This window comes from Sminthopsis crassicaudata, chromosome 5, assembly GCF_048593235.1.
Source record: "Sminthopsis crassicaudata isolate SCR6 chromosome 5, ASM4859323v1, whole genome shotgun sequence".
Taxonomy (NCBI): Eukaryota; Metazoa; Chordata; class Mammalia; order Dasyuromorphia; family Dasyuridae; genus Sminthopsis; species Sminthopsis crassicaudata.
Window position 1 is genome coordinate 116610036 of NC_133621.1, and position 19803 is coordinate 116629838.

Here is a 19803-nt window from a genome sequence, read left to right on the forward strand (position 1 = left end):
TGTTTAGTGACTTCTTTGCTTTGCTTCTGACTTTCTGCAGCTGCCAAGTTCATTCTGAAGCTTCCTCATTGCCTGGGGCCTCCTCACCATGGAGCATTCTTTCAGCTCTGCAACCTTCTCACCCGAAACATCTTTCCTCTAGAGAAGCCCTCTTCACTTATTGTTGAATTTCTCAACATTTTGGGGAACAGGCAAAGCTGGCTAATCTTCATTCCCTGCCCTGGCTTTATCTCTCATTTTCTGGATTTTGTTACCAAGTCTTTGGTACTTTTCCTTTAATCCACTTTTCAATTCTCTTTTGTTGGTTATCTTTTCTCATTAGAGAGCACTTTTTCTTTTTGCTTATATTTATATCTCCTACATATAGCACAGTGTGGGGCACATAATAATATGAACTTGTTGCATTAATAAATATTTGTAACCTTGCTTGCCAATGCTTGACTCTAAGTCAAGAGATAACTGTGCAGTGAATTCTTAAAGTGCGACTCCAGTAGTTCTGGGATATGTAGGGGTACAGGGGCATTTTTTTTTTTTTGGTGTGAACTGAAAAAAAGTTTTTTGGAGGGTTTAGATTGTGCAGTTCTATTGGAACATATCCTTTTATGTCTTGTTTTCTTAGCAAGGCTCATCTTATCCCCTTTTTGTGACGCTGTTAACTAGCAATAGAATCTGGGGTTTATAGCTAGATATGTCCTTGGAGTACAGTTCTCTCTTTTTAAATATGAGGAAACTGAGAGGTAAAATGACAAACTCCAAGTTACATAAGTAATAAGTAGGAGAGCCAAGAAATAAACTCACATTTGCTGACTCCTAATCCAGTGTTCTCTATAGTACATCCATTTTGGGGGGTGTCCCAGGTTGTTAATTGCCCACTGTGAGAGCTTGTATAAATCATTCAACCTCTCTAACACTGCTTCCCCTAACTACCTCACAAGGTTTTAAAAGAATCCAATGCGGTAATGCAAGCTAAACATTGCAGTGTTTTATATGAATGTCCATTACTAAAATGGGGGTGTTAATAGTATCTTACTCCACATACCTGCTATAAATACATATGGGTTTACTATAAGCATTAAGTATTGCGATAATTTAGATCATAGTTATAAAAGATTGTTAATATCAACTCAAAAACCGCTACCATAGGGCATTATGAGTTCTAAGTTGTATGCTAATTTTCAAAACTCCACTCTTTTAAGGGAGAGGGTGTGGTGATTAAGTATTGTTAACTATTGTGACATGTGGGGGAGTGGGCATTTAAGTCTTCACCTAGTGTGAAATTCTACATAAGTGGATGTAAAGCATTATGTCACAGTTTGGATTTATGATTATAATGCATTTTAAAATGCATTACTTAAATTACATCTAATCATTGAACATTCATTTCTCTTTCTTTTAACCAAATAATAAATGTTGTAATAGCTATTTTGTCATTTTTCTTAGAAGGAGTTTTATTTAAATCTCCTAATTCATCTATTTTGCTGAGACAAATGGATGTTTTTGTTGTTGTTATTGTAAAGATTCATCCTGCTTATTTAAGAACCGTACAGGCAATTATGAGTTGTATATCTATGTCTCAAACAGATCCATTCAATAATGATGAAACTTTACATTCATAAAGTTCCCTTGATAGCAGCATCATAAAGTAATTTCTATTTGAGGGAACACTATTGTCATTTCAATCTTCTGATGGAGAAAATCAAGGATTTTAAAAGACCTACCTGTTGGTCCATTAAATCAGGCATCAGGGAATAACGTTTTTTCCTTTCCTCTTTTTTTTTTTTAATCTTCTATGTACCAATGCGATCAACAAATTGCTGTATTAAAACAAAACCATGTAAATTTTGAATTATCTTTTTCTTTGGTAAGGCAATTAAAAGGTTATTAAAAAAAAAAGAACAAAGGCAATGTGGTACAAAAAGAGTGAATTTAAAATCAGGAAGATCTGAGTTCAAGGTCTGCCTACTTACAGTGTTTGCAAGCGAGTTTCTAAGACTCCAACAACTAAGTTGTTCTAAGGCAAAACAACTGTAGTGATGAAGAGCGTAGAAGAATCCCCTACATGTATGAAATCATAGGTCTGAAGCAAAACTGAAACAAAAAAAGTGACTCTGAGACCCAGACCCTAGCTATCTGTCTGCTCAGAGTTGGATGGGTTAACTATAGTTTTGTGGGATTCAAGATCCAGTTCTCAGGGTTGACATATTATAATTAAAAAAAAAAATTCACCTTGAGTGATGAGACTGTGGGGAAAGGATTTTATATTAGTACCTATGAATCTTAATTTTAATTTCAGAAGATGCCATTTTCTGGCATCCCCAACTTCTGGACTCAGGTACTGACACTATTCAGATTCCATGAAAATAGTATTTTTTTTTTTAAATAGAGACCTCTAAAATTGAACTAAAACATGTCCGATGAAATCAGATGTGTATACAATTAATTTTAAGTATAACGATCCTAGATTTCTGTTTCCTATTTTACATTCAAATATTTGGCAACCAGAAATATTATTATGATCATAACATAAGAGGAATGTCAGACATTGCTTTTGAAGAACTGCAAAGTAACATAAAATGCTTATGGGGAAGTACTGAAAATGACTGTTAAATAAGTCAGATGCCTTTTGGCTCTCAGAGTAAAACAGTAGACTAGTTCTTCACATGCATCTGTAAGATGTAATGAGAGATACCTATTTCAACTTATTATATCTATTATATCCTATTTGAATTCTAAATGATTTTTAAAAACATGTAATCATTTATTTTGTTTCTTTTAGATTTTTTTTTTTATATTTCTGGGGGAAACTCATTTTAATGCTTCAACTTTTTAAAAATAATTTACATGTATTATATTATATTATTACATAACAACCCTTTAAGGTAGATATTATCATCTCCATTTTATAAATAATGAGAGAAAGTAAAGTGATTTTCCCAGGATAGCCCTTATGTTTGAGGAGAGAACCAAACTGAGACCTTTTTCACACCAAATCTAATGGTCTAGCTCTTCCTTCATAATTTTTACTTTTTAGTACACTAAAATAGTTAATTGAAAAATTTTGTTTATTTTGCCACTACACTTTCTGCCTCTTAACTATTAGGAATTAGTAATGCCATTTATTTCAATTCAAAGCTTCTGCTCTCTGGATCATTGGTATCAATACTCACTAAATGAAGTCAGATCCTTGTGTCCACAGAAGGTAAATAGAAAATCCAAGATAAATGCCAGTCTTTACTTCAATAGAAGACACAAAGCAAACCATCTAGATAAGCAGTCACTCTGTGAATTAAAGAATGCTAACTTCTTCCTTAAAGCAGAGAGTGAAAGACAATTAGATTTACCACTTAATCTTTTTTCCTTGAGGCAATTGGGGTTAAGTGACTTGCCCAGGGTCACACAGCTTGGAAATGTTGTGTCTGAGGTCAGATTTGATCTCAGATCCTCCTGACTTCAGGGCTAGTGCTCTATCTACTTCACCTTTACCACTTAATCTTAGACTAACTCTCATAGTGATTTTTATATTCTGTTCAGAGGTGAAGACTTCCCATAAACCACTGGCTAGTTTGACCAGAAATTCAAATAGAAATTCTCCTTTAAACATAGCAGGGCAGTCATGCTAGACTCCAAGCTTCTGATAGTCATTCAGGGACTTGGAAAATAAACTAAAAGAAGGGAAGGTATTTTAAAGATGGAGCTAGAGCCAGTATCAAGTGAAAGCTCTGAACATTGAAGAGATTCAATTATATAATCTCTAAGATCTCTTTGAACTCTTACCAGCATATGGCATTAAAAATGGTTGGATAATAAGGTAATAATGTCATGTTTCAATTGGGAAAGTATAATGCAATAACTATTCTATATAAAGAAATGTGTAGTCTTTTCTAGATGAATATTTTGTTGCTCCTGGAGGTTTCCAATACTGACTATTTCTTCTTTCAAATTTTGTTCATTTAGATTTTGGAGAAATTGCCTATGATATTCGCTATTTACTTTGTTATAAAACAAAATTCTTTCCTGAATACCAAGTCATACAGATTGTAATGCAAATGATATTGCATAGTCAAAAAGAACCTGCTGATTCACAATCATTTTATCTTTGATCACATATAATCACAAACTTTATATCTTTCATCAGAATACTTTTATGGAACAAAACTGTTTATTAAAATTCTTTTCCAAATGTTTATAGGCAGTGCTGGCACGCCAGTCACTTTCAATGAAAATGGAGATGCTCCTGGGCGTTATGACATTTTCCAGTATCAGATAAACAACAAGAGTACAGAATATAAAATAATTGGTCACTGGACTAACCAGCTTCACCTAAATGTAAGTATTTGTATGATTATAATTTGGGTTTTAGTTTGTAGATATTTTGTTGATTAAGAAAATCACTTGGTAGCCTTACATTTAAGGTATATTGTGCATTTTCTCAACTGTTTGTATAATCTATAAATTGCATTGTTCAGCTGGAGAAGCATAGCAGATGAAGGCTTTTCTTAGAGTCTGGAAAGTTGGGGTTAGTTGTATGATTTTGTACATGTCCTTTAAACTCTTCCTGGTTTTCTAGGGCTAAATTACAAGCCAATTGCCTATGTATACCAATGGGACAGAGTTTTGTACTAGTAATCATCTTTACAATGAAATCACTGATCCAAATATGAAACAAAAATATCTAAAAGCTTTTCAGTCTGCAGTTACCAGTCATGATCATATATAAGACCTGCTGCACTAATTTCTGATTCATGAAGAAATCATTGTGTCACAGGCCACATATCTGGGCTAATTTACTTGAGAATTGCTGTCAATGGAATATAAATTGTAATTCTTTGTTACTATACTTATTCTCAAATAGAATTATTTTATTATTTTGAATGATTATTAGTTTAATCACCTGCATATGTTGAGGCAGAAACATAGGAGTAGGGTGGAATGATGTTCGAGAAGAAGGCTTTGGGGGTTATTTGTGTTTTCACATTGGCTTTACCTAAGGAATTGGCAAGAGTTTGTAAAAAGATGGAAGGACAAAATATTCCCCAAATATTCTGGCTTCTAATACTTTTAATCTCTCAATTCCCCTAAAATGTAATACATTTAAGTAAATAATAGTTGTAAAGAATAAAAAGGTACTGTAAAAGTGCACACATTCACATGATTTTTTTTTAATCATTGCAGCACTGCAGAAATAAAGCATTTATTCCCTTTTAATTAAGGAAAAATAAAGTATGCACTGGTAGCTCCAATTGCAGTCTTAAAACTTCATTATATAGTATCCAAAAGATAGAAACTTTAGGGTCTTAAGAGATGAATAGGAAATCAATAAGGATTTATTAAGTACCTACTATGAGTCAGGCAGTGTGCCAGGTTTTGGGAAAAGACAGTCCTTACCCTTGAAGAATGTACTTGCTCAATAAGAATGATAGCATTTTTTCTTATGCTGTGATGCTTTTCAATTGTTTCAAAACTCACTAAGAAAGGATAATAGCCCACGTATTTTTTCACCCCAATTTAAATGTTTTCCCTTCTACTTGATCTTGAAAGGCCTCTTTATAATACAATAATAATGCTCTTCATTTCCCTAATGGATAATTAAGCAAATTGTGAATCTCTTAGCTAGAAGGTAAAAAACAAACATACAAACAAAAAAATAAGGGTTGAACAGTAGAAAACTGTGAATGGTTTAACTCCCCAAATTTTCAATTCATTTATGCTTTGCTTGCATTTGAATACCAGCAAAAGATGTTGATTTGGTATTATAATACATTCTTCAGTTCTGCATGTCCAAATATGCTCATTGAAGTGATATATTTATGCAATGTATTTATCCAGAGTTCTCATCAAAGAAGCTGATGATAAGCAATAACAAAAACATCACTGGAGTATTTACAATTTATTGCTCCTTTGAGATGACTTCACAATAATTATCACAGTACTGCATTCAATAATGCATAAAATCAACTTCCATTCCCAGCCGCTGCTGTATGAAACCATCCCACCACAGCTCAACAGTCGACTGTGTATTCATTGCAGCCTGTATATGTTTCAACTGTTTGTCTCCCCCTCCATTATTCCCCTTACCCAGGGACTAAAACTAATATCTACTGAAACACAGACTGACCGTGTCTCATAGTGTACATTTTTTGCTCCTTTGTGTGATAAAAGCAGCCTTTTTGAAAGAGTATTTTAAAAGTGGACAAATGAAAAATAAAAAGCAAATAGGACTAAGAAAAAGTGACTACTGGATTTTAAAGCAAGAAAAGCTACGTGACTTTTTTCAAACTGATTCACCTGCTATAAATTGGTGGTGTATAAAATCAGTTGGACCTTCACTGCTGCTCAGCCAGTTGTCTACTTAAGTTATTAATTTCTTTTCTCACTTCCCACAGAGAAAGTTCCAAGGTTTTTCCTCTCTCTTTATATCTTGAACTAATTTCTCTTTCTTCTTTCAACCACAAACATACACTTAAAGTCAATTGTATTTTTCTTCTTCAATAAGAAAGAGACCATCCTGCCTTAACTTTTTTGACTCCCCTCTAACTTCCTCAAAACTCAGCATTATTGCTTCCCACCCTTCTTGTCATCACATAAGATACAGAATTCCTACCATTCCTTAAGACTTTGCCTGTGTCTTTTATCCCTACTAATCTAAGACCCAGCTCTATCAGTCAAACCCTTTGTTTCACAGACGTCCAATTCCCCCTCTGTTGGCTATTTATGGTAACTACCAATATGCTTAGATATCTCTATTATTTTTTTTTTCCTGCTTTAACACCTTTAGCTCTCTATCCATCTACTATTGCCTCTCTTTTTCTGTTCACTGCTAAATTTCTTTACAGAGTTATCTACAAATGATAGCTCTTCGTGTTAACTACCCAGTCTTTCTGTGACTCTTTACAATCTGGATTCCCTCTACATTATTCTACAGTAGATATTTCTTCCAAAATGACCAGGGACCCTGAAAGATTGATCATTGGAGAATATGAATAAAGATTAGAGATCAATTGTCAGTTAAGGTAATTTGCCCTTCAATCACTATAGCAATGCTATCTAGAGGATTTACAAGTAAGAAAAATATCTTTCCTATTCAAAGAGCAAGTGTGTATCCATTTATTTCATATTCACTTATAAATTTATATTGTCCCTACTGTTTGAATTTTCTGATTGCACTTGCCTTTTAATTTTTCCCCCGTTGGGAGTCTTGTAAAATATTTTGTATATGTTTTTGTGATAAAATATAATGTTTTCTCTTTTTTATTCATGACATCTTAAAAGTAAAGTATCATTAATAAATAAGATTTTAAAATGACAAGATTAATTGTTGAAAAGAAACTAAATAGGTTATATGATCTATAACATTTAACTTGTTTTTAAGACTTGTGAAATTTATGTGTATGATAATTTAAATTATATATGGTGAACTAAAAAATATCTAATCTTAATTTTTATTTTTTGCTTTTTCTTTTTTTTTGGTACAACTTAGCTCTATCAATTTTGCCAATATTTCTTCTTAGTTTTAAAACAAAACCCTACTATCTTAGTGTCAGGAAAAATTCATAAAATATTTGCAGTTGTTGTTTGTGAATAGGGGTGCACTGAAAGTTTATTTTAATTTTTTCAATAGTTCTGAAATCATACAATTTCATTTATGAACATGACCATCTGATAATATGCCAATTTATTTTATTTAGTTCTCTATATTTGTTTATTCTAGGAGGAGTCCATTGCACTTAATAATCAACCAGTTTTTCATTATTTCTAGAATCTCAGTTTCTCTAAAAACTCTCAAACCCCATGTACCATATCTATATCTATATCTATATCTATATCTATATCTATATCTATATCTATATCTATATATCTAATCTATCTATATATCTTATCAAACTTAGGAGATCATCATCTTTAAAGGAATCTTATAATGCCTTTGTGGTACTTTAGAAGACCATAGAAATACATCTTTGGGACTAGATCCCTAAAAACACTTCATAGTCTTTACTTCCAATTTAAAAAAGTAGAAAATACACTGAAAAATATGTGTAATGATGACTCACAACTTTCAAGATAAGAATTGGATATTTTTTTTGGTTCAGAATAATTACACCAACATATCTATTAATCTGGAATTTGTACTAACCTGAGGAATGCTGAATAGGGAATTCATGTGATTTATAGATCCGCTCTCCAAGGCTAAGGATATGAGCAGCTAGGGATGCAAATTTATGTTAGAGAGAACAATCTGAGGAATATAGAAATGGTCAGGAGTCACAGCAATAATCAATAGATCAGGAAACTAGTAGAATGGAAGCTGAGAAGAGAGTACCAACCATGAGGCCATCATTTCTAAAGCAATGCATTTTGGGTTCACATCTATTCATAGATCCTATATCATTTTTTAGAGTTATCAGAATTTTCAGGACCACCTAATCCAACCAATCTTCCTTTTACATGTGAAGAAATGGATACCTAGAGAGGTCAAATAACTTGCCAAGATTATATAGTTTATTAGGTAGCAGAACCAATATTGGAACTTATACTGACTATAGCACTCTTTTCATAATTATGCCTTCTGCCCTTCCACTTATTTTTTGATTCACTGACTTTGCTCCTCTTGGTATTCCTTACATGAGATACTTTGGCTCTTGATTTTGGGCATTTTTGCTGTCTCCCATTCCTGGAATTGCTTCTTTCTTTTTCTCTATCTTCAAATTTCTTTGACTTTTTACAAGTATCAGATTAAATTCCACTTTTTATAACAAGCCTTTTATTATCTCCAATTAGTCCTGTAAATATCTCATTTACACATTACATATGATCTCCCACATTAAACTATGAACTTCATGGGAACAGAGAAAGGGCTCAACCTCCCTTCTCTCCTTCATTTATATTCCTTGTGTTTAGCACAGTTTCTAGCAAACAGAAACTTTATGCTTATTTGACTAATCCTTTTTGCAAAAAATTTGCAGTAGTTATAAATAAATTCTATGGCTACTTTTTTTTTCCCCAGTAAATCATTACTTCAATATGTCAAGGATATATGATTTTGTTGATTGGGTACTCCTTGTGTCAGAACAGATCACCACCTTTCTGTATCTTAGTAGACAGTGTTCATGAAGAGTCAGTAGTCAAAAGAATTCAGAACTTAATGGTCTTAACCTTTTTGGGATAAGCTTCTCCTTCTGGTTTTTGAAAGGCAGACTATGTATAATCTACCATGTAGCTATATTTGAAACCTTCCATTGGCATTTTATTTTGCTTTGTTTTGTTGAATAATCCTGGATCCATCATTATAAATTATTTCATTAAAGAGCTCACTAGACAAGCTTTGTGGGAAGGTGGTCTTTGGGAGGCACTGAGTCTATGATTTAATTTGTGTATGGAATATACCATGAAGAAACTTCCACTACAAATTCAATTTGGAACCTGCTCTGAAAAAAATAGTCTTAGTTGAATACTCAACCTCAGGTTCCTTAATTTATTGGTTGTTTTAAATTATTTTAATAACTGCATTCAACTATAGATGATTTGCTTTGTAATCCTATGTATTTTATGCATTTAAAAAATATTATTCTGCAAAAAGGTCAATTGGCATATGTAGTGATCATAGTATCCTGGATATCTTAGAATCAGCTGGAGTCAGGATAAGCAAAAGTCTTTATTCTTGGTCTTTTGGGGTCACAGTCAGGGGATTAGATATAGGAATCTCCACATCTCCTTTCTCTCTCTCCACCTCCAAAGAATGATCCTGCTTATCCTACTCCACCCTCTGATCTCTCTTCCCCTTCTTTGTCCATTACCACAGATCCAAGTCAGTACAGAGTTAAGTAGGGTTATCCTCCAAGCATATGTTAAAAGAGAATTGTCCAATTGGTAATTAGCCTTAAGTGCTAGGTTATCTTGCATTAAGTGCAACTGCTCAGTTCTCATCCTTTACATCTCCCTCTTTCTTTTGTTTTAGAACACAGGTGGTCACACCATGCCTGACTTCTCAGGGAGGTGAGAACCCCAAAAAGGAGGTGATCACTCCCCCCTCCCCGACTTCTCAGGAGGGGAGATGAAAGCACTAAAAAGGAGATAATCATACCCTCCCTGACATCTCAGAAAGGGAGATGAAAAGCACCAAAGGGAAGTGGCGATTGCTAGTGGGTTTCTGGACTGAAGAGTCCCTAATAAAACAGGTGTGCACAAAGCCATCAGCATGGGAGGTATTACACAAGCACATAGCAATAATGCACAGGCTACAATGACTCTCCCCACAGTCAGTGCAGGCTCGATGTGGTGTAACAAACATGAATTGTACATGTAAGTAGTGATATAACAAACAATATAAATCAACATGGTCTTGTAAAAGATTTCCTGAAGTCTTAGAAGGAGGGTGTATAAACATCAGTCACACATATGTCTTCTTCATCAGCCAAGAGATAGTCCAAAACCAATCTATTGTCCATTGCTTCACGTGTCAGGGAATCCAATGATCCCCACAAGTTTTTTAAGTCCTGCAGCAGTCTTTTTATATGTTAGGGATTCCATTGATTCCTGAGGGTTTTGAAGTCCAACAATTTTTGATGTCCATGAGTCAAAAGCCATAACTGCCAGGCTCTTTCAGTGGTGGGCACAATCAGCAACAGAATCACCTGATGTTTCTTGGGTCTTTTTCATTTCAAGGGTCTGCTCTGTCTCTCTCCAATGGACAGGGCAAATACGGCTCGTTGGCACCCATCTGATTCCTTCTCCATCTGTAGAGCTACAAGCAAACCCTCTCCCCCAAGTAGTTAATCTATCTGGTCCCTTTCATTCACTACTTTCTGGGTCTCTCCACATGACCTGGAGATTATCTAAAGATAGTGGAGCTGCTCATACTGGACACTGCCTTTCTGGTGGGTTATAAACCTGTCTGCCTGAGCCAGTGCATCTTTGTAAAAAATCAAGAAGTTAATAGTATAAAGAGCTAGATTTAGAAGTTCTCTAGGATTACCTGTGGCTCCACCTTTCTTTTGTTTTTGGAGGAGCATCTTGATGTCTCTGTTTCTCCTCTCTACTATTGCCTGTCCTTGAGGATTAAAGGGTATGCCAGTGGTGTGTAAAATCTTATACTGTACACAAAAGTGTGCAAAATGTTTAGAAGCATATGTAGGTCCATTGTCTGTTTTTATTGCTTGTGGCACACCTATAATTGCAAATGCTTGTATAAGGAATTCAGTGATCACTTGGGCTGTCTCTTTTGCTGCTGGTATTGCAAAAGTGAATCCTGAAAAGGTATCTACCACAATGTGGATAAAAGACAGACGACCAAAAGATTTATAATGGGTCACATCCATTTGCCAAATTTCATTAGGTTTCAAACCATGAGGGTTCTTCCCTGGAGGGAGTGTAGGAGCATGGAAAGGAAGGCAAGCTGGACAGGCATTTACTATGCTCCTAGCTTCTTCTCTTGGTATTCCAAATTGTAAATGTAAAGCTCAAGCAGCCGGATGGTACTTAGAATGAGATTCTTGGGCTTCATGAAATAAAGGATTATTGGCTAACATAGAAGGCTATCTGTTTTTGAATTACAATCAAAAATAGGACCTAGAAGTCCACTATGAGAGTGGACATGCAAGATATAAATCATACCTAGATGCTTTCTCACTTGTTCTTGAAGTTCCTTAAAGAACTGATATATATTGGAGGCTACAAATTTTATTTGGGCTGTGGCAATTCTTTATACCACACCTACTGAACAAGCTGAATCAGATATTATATGTATGTCTCCCGGATAATAAGTAAGAGCTAGAATGATTGCATACAATTAATTCTCCTGAGTGGACTGAAAAGGAGTTCTGACTACTCTCTTTATAGTTGCCACAAGAATATACAGGACAAATATTATGTTTGGATGCATCTGTAAAGATAGTTGGTCCTTTAAGAGGAACTTTAGAAACCTTTTCTTCAAGAATCCATTGCCAATTATGTAACAGTCTGGTTATCTTTAATGGAGACCCATGTGTAAAATTTGGAGCCATGGCTAATAAAATTTTTCATTCTGGGATGATTTCACAGCACACATTAACTTGTGCATTAGTATAAAAGGTGCATATCTTGGCAGGTCTTATCCCAGATAATTGTACTGCTTGTTTAATGGCCTTTAATAAAATTCTAGCCAGAAGCACTGGGTAAGGAGTAAGGCTTTGTTCTGGTTGTGCTGGGAGATTCACCCACTCTATCACACTGTCTCCTTGATGAAGGACTGCTGTAGGTGCTTCTTGTGTAACAAAAACTGATATTTTCAAGGGTTTTTAAGTAATTCTTTCAACCACATTGGATAAATCCAGTTCAACTTCTTTCAAAGCCTCTTGAGCTTCTTTTGTAAGCTGGCGTGGTGAGTTAAAGCACTGTCTCCCCTTAAAATGTCATATAATGGTTGCAATTGACAGTTAAGCCTAGCACAGGATGCATCCACTGGATATCTCCTATCAATTTCTGGAAGTAATTTAAGGTATTTAGCTTCTCTGTTCTTAAGGAGAGGTTTTATACTGTAAGCACCTTAGGATATACTTCATATCCTAAATATTGAAAAGGAGCATGTCTTTGAATTTTTTCTGGAGCTATATGCAACTTATAATTCCTTAGTGTTTCTATGGTTTTTTTGTAGACATGCTTCTAACATTTGTTCCTCAGGTGCACATCCCAATATATCATCCATGTAATGTAATAACATTACTTTTGGAAATGCTTTTCTTACTGGAATAAGAGCAGCAGCAACATATAGTAGGGCTGTTTTTCATTCCCTGTGGCAAAACTGTTCATTCATATCTTTTATAAGGTTCAACTAAGTTAACGCTGGGCACTGAAAAGGCAAATCTTTTCATATCCTCCTTATCTAAAGGGATAGAATAGAAGCAATCCTTAATGTCTATAACCCACAGAGGCCATTCTCTTGGCAATTGAGTAGGAGATGGAAGTCCAGGTTGAAGAGTTCCCATAGTTTCCATCTGTTCATTTACCTTTCTTAAATCAGTCAATATCATCCATTTTCCAGATTTCTTTTTTACAACGAATACTGGGGAATTCCAAGGACTTAGAGAAGGTTGTAAGTGTCCTTGGTCAAGTTGCTCCTGTACTATATCTAATAAGGCCTGCATTTTATCGCTACCTAAGGGCCACTGTTCTATCCACACTGGTGTATCAGTTTTCCATTGGATAGGAACAGGTGAAAGTGTTGTCAGGCCTTAAACAGCAGCCCTGCCTAAAAAAACAAAGTACTCATTTTTAACCCTAATTGTTGTAAAATGGTTCTTCCCCACAGATTGATGGAAATTTTTTCAACTATAAAAGGAGTAAAAACTCCTGTTTCACCTTCAAAAAGTCCATCTCAAAGGGGTAGCACTAACTTCAGCTGCTATTGATCCTCCTACCCCAGACATGTAGGTGTCTGCCTTATTCTTTGGCCAGTGACTGGGCCAGTTGGCACCTCTAATGACTGTGCGATCTGCACCTGTGTCCACTAGTCCTTCTAATGGTATGCCATTTATATAGATAGTGAGCATAGGTCCGTCAGCTGTCACAGCTGCTGTCCAGTATATTCCTGGGTTTTTCTGCTTGGAGTCAGAATGTGGGTGACTGTCACCAGGTTGCTTATTAGGGGTCTGTATCAATAAACCCGATGCTACTACTTCCCCTGGTTGATAAGTCACACATTGTCTACCTGTGTTAGTGACTGGGATATTATCTACACATTCCCCAGTTTTCCACATCAGCGTATGGGTGGACACTGTCTTGTAAGTACTCTCAGGAGGTGAAATGGTCAAGCCTACATCCCTGGAGGCAAGGGATCCATAGGCTGGAGAGGAACAGATTTCTCCTCTCCAGGGAGTATCTCAGTTGTCCTAGCTGCATACAACTCTATCCTCCCCAATTGTAGTCCCTTTCTCCCATCAGGTTGCTTCCTGACTGATTGATTGTGTAATCTTTTTCTCTCATCAGATGGCTTCCTGGCTGATGGGTCATGTCTGGGTATTGGACTTCTAGACACTCTCTGGGTGTGGCATTGGCTGCCATCATGCCCCAAGTGTTTTTTGCCTGGGGCCCTGGAGCTGGCCCCTTATCCTGTTTCCCTGAATCAGTCTACATTCTGATGCCCAATGGAGTCCTCTGTTGCATTTTGGACATGGAGTATTGGGTCTTGTTCTCCCACATTGTTTTCTCACTCTGTCTCTATGCCAACATTAAGTTTTCAGATGCCCTCCTTTACCACATTGAAAGCATTGACAAGTCTCTCTGGAAGTCCCTTGCCAAAAGGAACTCTGTCTTCCCATATTGGGATCTTGGAAAGTCTAAATCATAATCTGGCTATAAGAGGCGTGTGTGCCCACTGTGGCACAGTGTCTTATGATCTACTCTAAAGGAACATCCTTGTGTAGTCCTAGTATAATTCTTCTGCAAACCTCATTAGCATTTTCTTTAGCAAGTTGCCTTATCAAAATGTCTGTTAATGCATTTTCATCATTAGCCTGTATGACAGCTGTCTGCAAACATCCCACAAAATCAGCAAAGGGTTCATTTGGCCCTTGTGCACTTTTTGTGAAGCTCTCACTCTTGTCATTTTTATTGGGGAGAGAAGCCCATGCTTTGATAGCAGCAGCAGCAATTTGCTCATATGTTGCTATGGGGTAATTAATCTGTACTGAAATGTCTGTATAAGAACCTACACCTGTTAGTTGGTTACAGGTGATTGGAGGATTATCTCCACTATAACTATTTTGTTGGGCTTGTATCCTACAGAGCTCACTATATTCAGAAAGCCATAACAAGTTTTGTCCAGGTTCTAAGCATATCCTTGGTATAGATTTCCAATCACTAGGGGTCAAAACTTCATAAGCCAAATTCTGCAATAACATCTTAACATGAGCTGATGTAGCCCTATAAGGAGTGCAAGCCTTTGTCCGGTCTTTGAAGACATCTATATCACAAGAAGTGTATCTTTTACTCTTTTGACCTGAAGAGTTAAACTGTTGAATCACAGGCTATATTTGGAGCCTTACATCACCTATTTCCTTCCCTTCTTATGTAGCTTTTAAGTACTGCCTTATGCAATCTAGTCATAGGAGGGGGTGATTGCTGGGGGTGGGGGGAGGGTGCTGGTGATATCACCTCCCCTCCCACTACTCCTCCTCCCTCCATCCTGGAAGATGGAGTTGATGGGGGCCTGTCAATAATCTGCTCCCTTGGCAGGATTGAAGCTTCCTCAAGAGAGCCAGAATCACCAGGCCCTAGAAACTCATTTAAGTTCCCATGCCCTCTGGTAATATGGTCTTGAGATTGTTCCTTGTCTTCCTTTTTTTCCTCACACTTCCTCATCTGGCCGTTTCTAAAACTTTTCCATTTTCTATAACTTGCAAGATTGTTTAAGGAAAATTATGTTGTATATATAAAATGCTTCTGTGGAAATTGAAGGAGGACCTCTATTGTTATAGTATTCTAAGAGTTGTTGTCCCACAAGTTTCCAATTATCTACACTTATTTCTTCTTTCTCTAAGAACCAAGGGGACGTGCATCCTAATGTACCCAAAAGTCTAGCAATCTGGTCCCAGGTTATAATTAAACCTTGCCCCTCAATTAACTTAAGCCTGCTTTCTATAGCACCGTTTTGGGGTGGGGGTGGGGGCGGGGGAGAATCTTTTCCTAATCTGCCCTATTTCATATATAAAAGGTTACTAGTTTAGTCCTTAACAAAGTAAGTTCCTGTTTGTCTATTAAAATTTCCTGGTCACCAGAGGACTTCAGTGAAAGTAGGGTGCTCGGCCCACACATTGGGTGCCAAATGTAGTGACTGTGTTAGCACCTGGATATCTTAAAATCTGCAGGAGTCAGGATAAGCAAAAGTCTTTATTCTTGGTCTTTTGGGATTAGATATAGGAATCTACACACCTCCTCTCTCTCTCTCCACCTCCAAAGAATGATCCTGCTTGTCCTACTCCACCCTCTGAACTCTCCTCCCCTTCTCTGTCCACACCCATAGATTGAGCCAGCACAGATTTGAGTAGGGTCATCCTCCAAGCATATGTTAATGGAGAATTGTCCAATTGATAATTAGCCTTAAGTGCTAGGTTATCTTAAGTTAAGTGCATCTACTCAGTTCTACCCCTTTACAGGCATAACCATAACTTTTCTCACATATGGTCCTTTATCTTTTCATTTCACAATGAATAAACACTCAATAAACAATCAATAAACACTTATTAAGTACTTACTAGGTCCCAATTATAGGGTGGGGAATACATAAAGGTGCAAAAGAGTTTCTGTCCTTAAAGAGTTCACAATCTAATGGGGTAGACAACATTCTAAATATAGTATAAATACAGGAGATAATCAATAGAAAGAAGGCACTGAAATTAAAAAGGGTTGGTAAAGGCACCTAAAGAAGATGGAATTTTCATTGTGACTTAAAGACAGGGAAATGAACAAGTAGAGATGAGGAGAGGGCATTCCATGCATGGGGACAACCAGATAAAATGCCCATAAGTTGAAAGAAAAGGGGTATCTTATTTGTGTAACACAAAGGAAGAAAATACCATTGGATCCTGGGAGAGGGGAGAGAAGTTGAGGGTAAGGTGTAAGATTGCAAAGATAAGAGTAGTCTAGATTGTGAAGGGCTTTTAAATTTGATCCTGGAGGTGAGGGCAGCTAGGTAGCACCATGTGCACAGAATGCTAAGTCAGGATGATTTATCTATCTAAGTTCAAATCTGGTTTCAGACACTTACTCATGTGTCTATGGGCAAGTAATTTAACTTTTTTGTCTCAGTTTCCTCATTTGTAAAATAAACTGGAGAAGGAAATGAAAAAACACTCCAATATTTGCCAAAGAAACTCCCAACGGGGCCATGAAGAGTTAGATACCACTGAACAATGTCAATTTGGACGTAAGAAAGAGGCCCTGGAATTTATTGAATAGGGGATGACATAATCAAACTTACTTTAGTAGCTGAATGGAGGCTGGATTGAAAAGGAGAGAGATTTGAGGTAGGCAAACCCACTGGAAGGCTATTGCAATTGTCCAGATGGGAGGTGAAGAGAATCCTTACTAGAGTAAGGGCCATGTCAGAGAAGAGAATTTCAGAGATGATGCAAAGGTGAAATCAATAAATTTTAACAACGGATTATTTGAGGGGGGGACAGGATAAGAGATACTGAGGAATAAATTTGACACCTAGATTGCAAGTCTAAAAGAGTTTTTAAATTGTGGTTGTGACCCCATATGGTGTCTCAAAACTGAATTGGGGTTCTTGAAATGATTTATTATCAACATATGTTTGTTTTGTATAACTATTTTATATACTTCTATAGCTGGGGTCTCATAACAATTTCTCAGATGAAAAGGGGTTATGAGTAAAAAAAAAAATTAAGAAACCCTGTTCTATAACAAGAAGAAAAGTGGTTATTCCATTTATTTTGGAAATGTGAAGTTTATGCTGTTTACTGGGTAGTAGAAGTGTCTGAAGACTGTTGGAGATAAGAGATTGGGGATTAACAGAATATTTTGAGCAGGATAAGTAAATTTGAGAATCATCAGCATAGAGATGGAATTTAAATCCACTGGGCCTGGTGAGATTATCAAATAATGTAGAGGGAAATGAGAAGATGATTCAGGACAGAACCTTGTGGGACAACCATGCTCGGACTCTGCCACCATCTAGATACCGGTTTTAATTATCTTATTACTGTACTATTGTAGCCCTCTAGTTGGTGCTTCTGCCTCAAGCCTCTCTTTATTCCTCAGCTTTCAAATAGACCTTTCTAAAGAACTGACCATGTCACTCCCTATTCAGTAATCCCCAGCAGCTCCCTGTCTACTTCTAGGATCCACTTCCAGGATACAATATAAGATCCTCTGATTGGCATTCAAAGCTCACCAAACCTGACCCCTTCCTACATCTCCAGTCTTTTTAAAAAAATTTTTATTATAGCTTTTCATTTACAAGATAAATGTATGGATAATATTTTAGCATTGACAGTTGCAAAACCTTTTGTTTCAACTTTTCCCCTCTTCCCTCCACAACTTCCCCCAAATGGCAGGTTGACCACTACATGTTCAATATGTTAAAGTATAAGTTAAATATATGTATACATGTCCAAACAGTTATTTTGCTATACAAAAAGAATCAGACTTTGAAAGAGTGTACAATTAGCCTGCGAAGGAAATCAAAAATTCAGGTGGACAAAAATAGAGGGGTTGGGAATTCTATGTAGTGGTTCATAGTCATCTCCCAGAGTTCTTTCCCTGGTGTAGTTGGTTCAATTCATTACTGCTCTATTGGAACTGATTTGGCTCATCACCTTGTTGAAGAGAGCCATGTCCATCAGAATTGATCATCATTTCCAGCCTTTTTAAATCTCATTCTCTTACATGAACTCTGTCATCCAGTGACAATGGCCTTCTTATTCTTCCTTATTCTTCCATAAGACATTCCATGGCTAGACTTCAGGCATTTTCCAAGGTTGTATTTACAAAGTGAAGTGAAGTGTATTTGACTTAGCCCAGTGCCTGGCACATAGTAACTGCTCTATAATTCTTAAATGTTATTATTTTCATTATTTATTTACCTTTGTCTAAAATATCCTCCCTCCATATCACTACCTTCTGTTTTTCCTGACTACTTTCAAGTCCTGGCTACTACAATAAATCTTTCCCAATCCCCCAGACTAATTCTAACTGAGATGGAGATTAACTCCACATTATCATGTGTATATTCAGTTTGTATGTAGTTGGTTTTCATGTTTTCTCTCACCATCAGTTTCTAAAAGCATGTACTGCCTTTTGCCTTTATTTGTATTCCAACTGCTTAGCACAATGCCTCATACACATAGTAAGTATTTAATAAATGCTTATTGCTTGACTCACTGAAAAGATTGCCAAAGAAGTATGTGACAAGCAAAAAATTAAGAACTCGTGTCCAAGGAAGTTGTCTGTCTTTAGTCCTGATTATACAGCCAGTATGTCAGAAACAGAATGAGGAAAAATTCTTCTAACTCCTCATGTGGACTCTTCCTCTATTACCCCATGTTGCTTGCCTAGACAAATGCAGCACAAAATAATTCATCAGAGTTAAAACAAAATTACTTTGCCTCATTGAGCCTTTCTATATTAGTCCTATAAATTGAGCCTTACATTCACCATGGTAACCATTTATTACCCAGTTATTTGATTGAATTTAACTAACTGATTAAATTTAAAAAAAATTTCTTCTTTCAAGAGCTTTGTGTGTACATAGTGTAGATCAGGAGTGGGGAACCTTTTTTCTACCAAGGGCCATTTAGATATATTTATATAACATCATTTGCCAGCCTTGCAAAATTATCAACTTAAAAATTCAAGCAATGGGAGGCTGTTGTACTTAGCTTTTAGCTTATCATCATTTATATTTTCAGGGCCAGATAAAATTATTTTGTGGGCTTTATATGTCCATATATGTGTCCAGGACAGACTGGACATTCTCCACCCCTGGTATAGATAGACTCCCACTCTTAGATGTAAACAGGTATTATTTTAATACTTGAATGAATTACAATATCATTACTATCTTCCATGACACTGAGTACAACTCTTCCCTATTTAATAGTGGTTCTTTAAGAGTTACTGTGTCTGTCTGTTTCTCTGGCTGTTCCTCTATCTGCCTATCTCTGCCACCAACTAGTAATGAACTTTTTTATGTATATCTCCCAATTTAGCTAGATTGGTCCTTGAATAAAAAATCCTAAAGTACATCCCTTAGCTTCTGGTGCTTAAAGCCATTTCAAATTGGCAGAATCTTCTAGTGTCTGTATTTTCCTG

At 36.2% G+C, this 19803-nt stretch overlaps 1 protein-coding gene across 3 annotated transcripts in view; it reads left to right on the forward strand.

Moving 5' to 3' along the window:
• The window catches only part of GRM8 (glutamate metabotropic receptor 8), a 953266-nt gene that overhangs the window by 739214 nt on the left and 194249 nt on the right, over nucleotides 1-19803 (forward strand). For all 3 annotated transcript variants that reach the window (XM_074268051.1, XM_074268050.1, XM_074268052.1), the window contains exon 8: nucleotides 4190-4326. In XM_074268051.1, the coding sequence (XP_074124152.1) occupies nucleotides 4190-4326 (137 nt within the window). The remainder of the gene's footprint in view (nucleotides 1-4189; nucleotides 4327-19803) is intronic.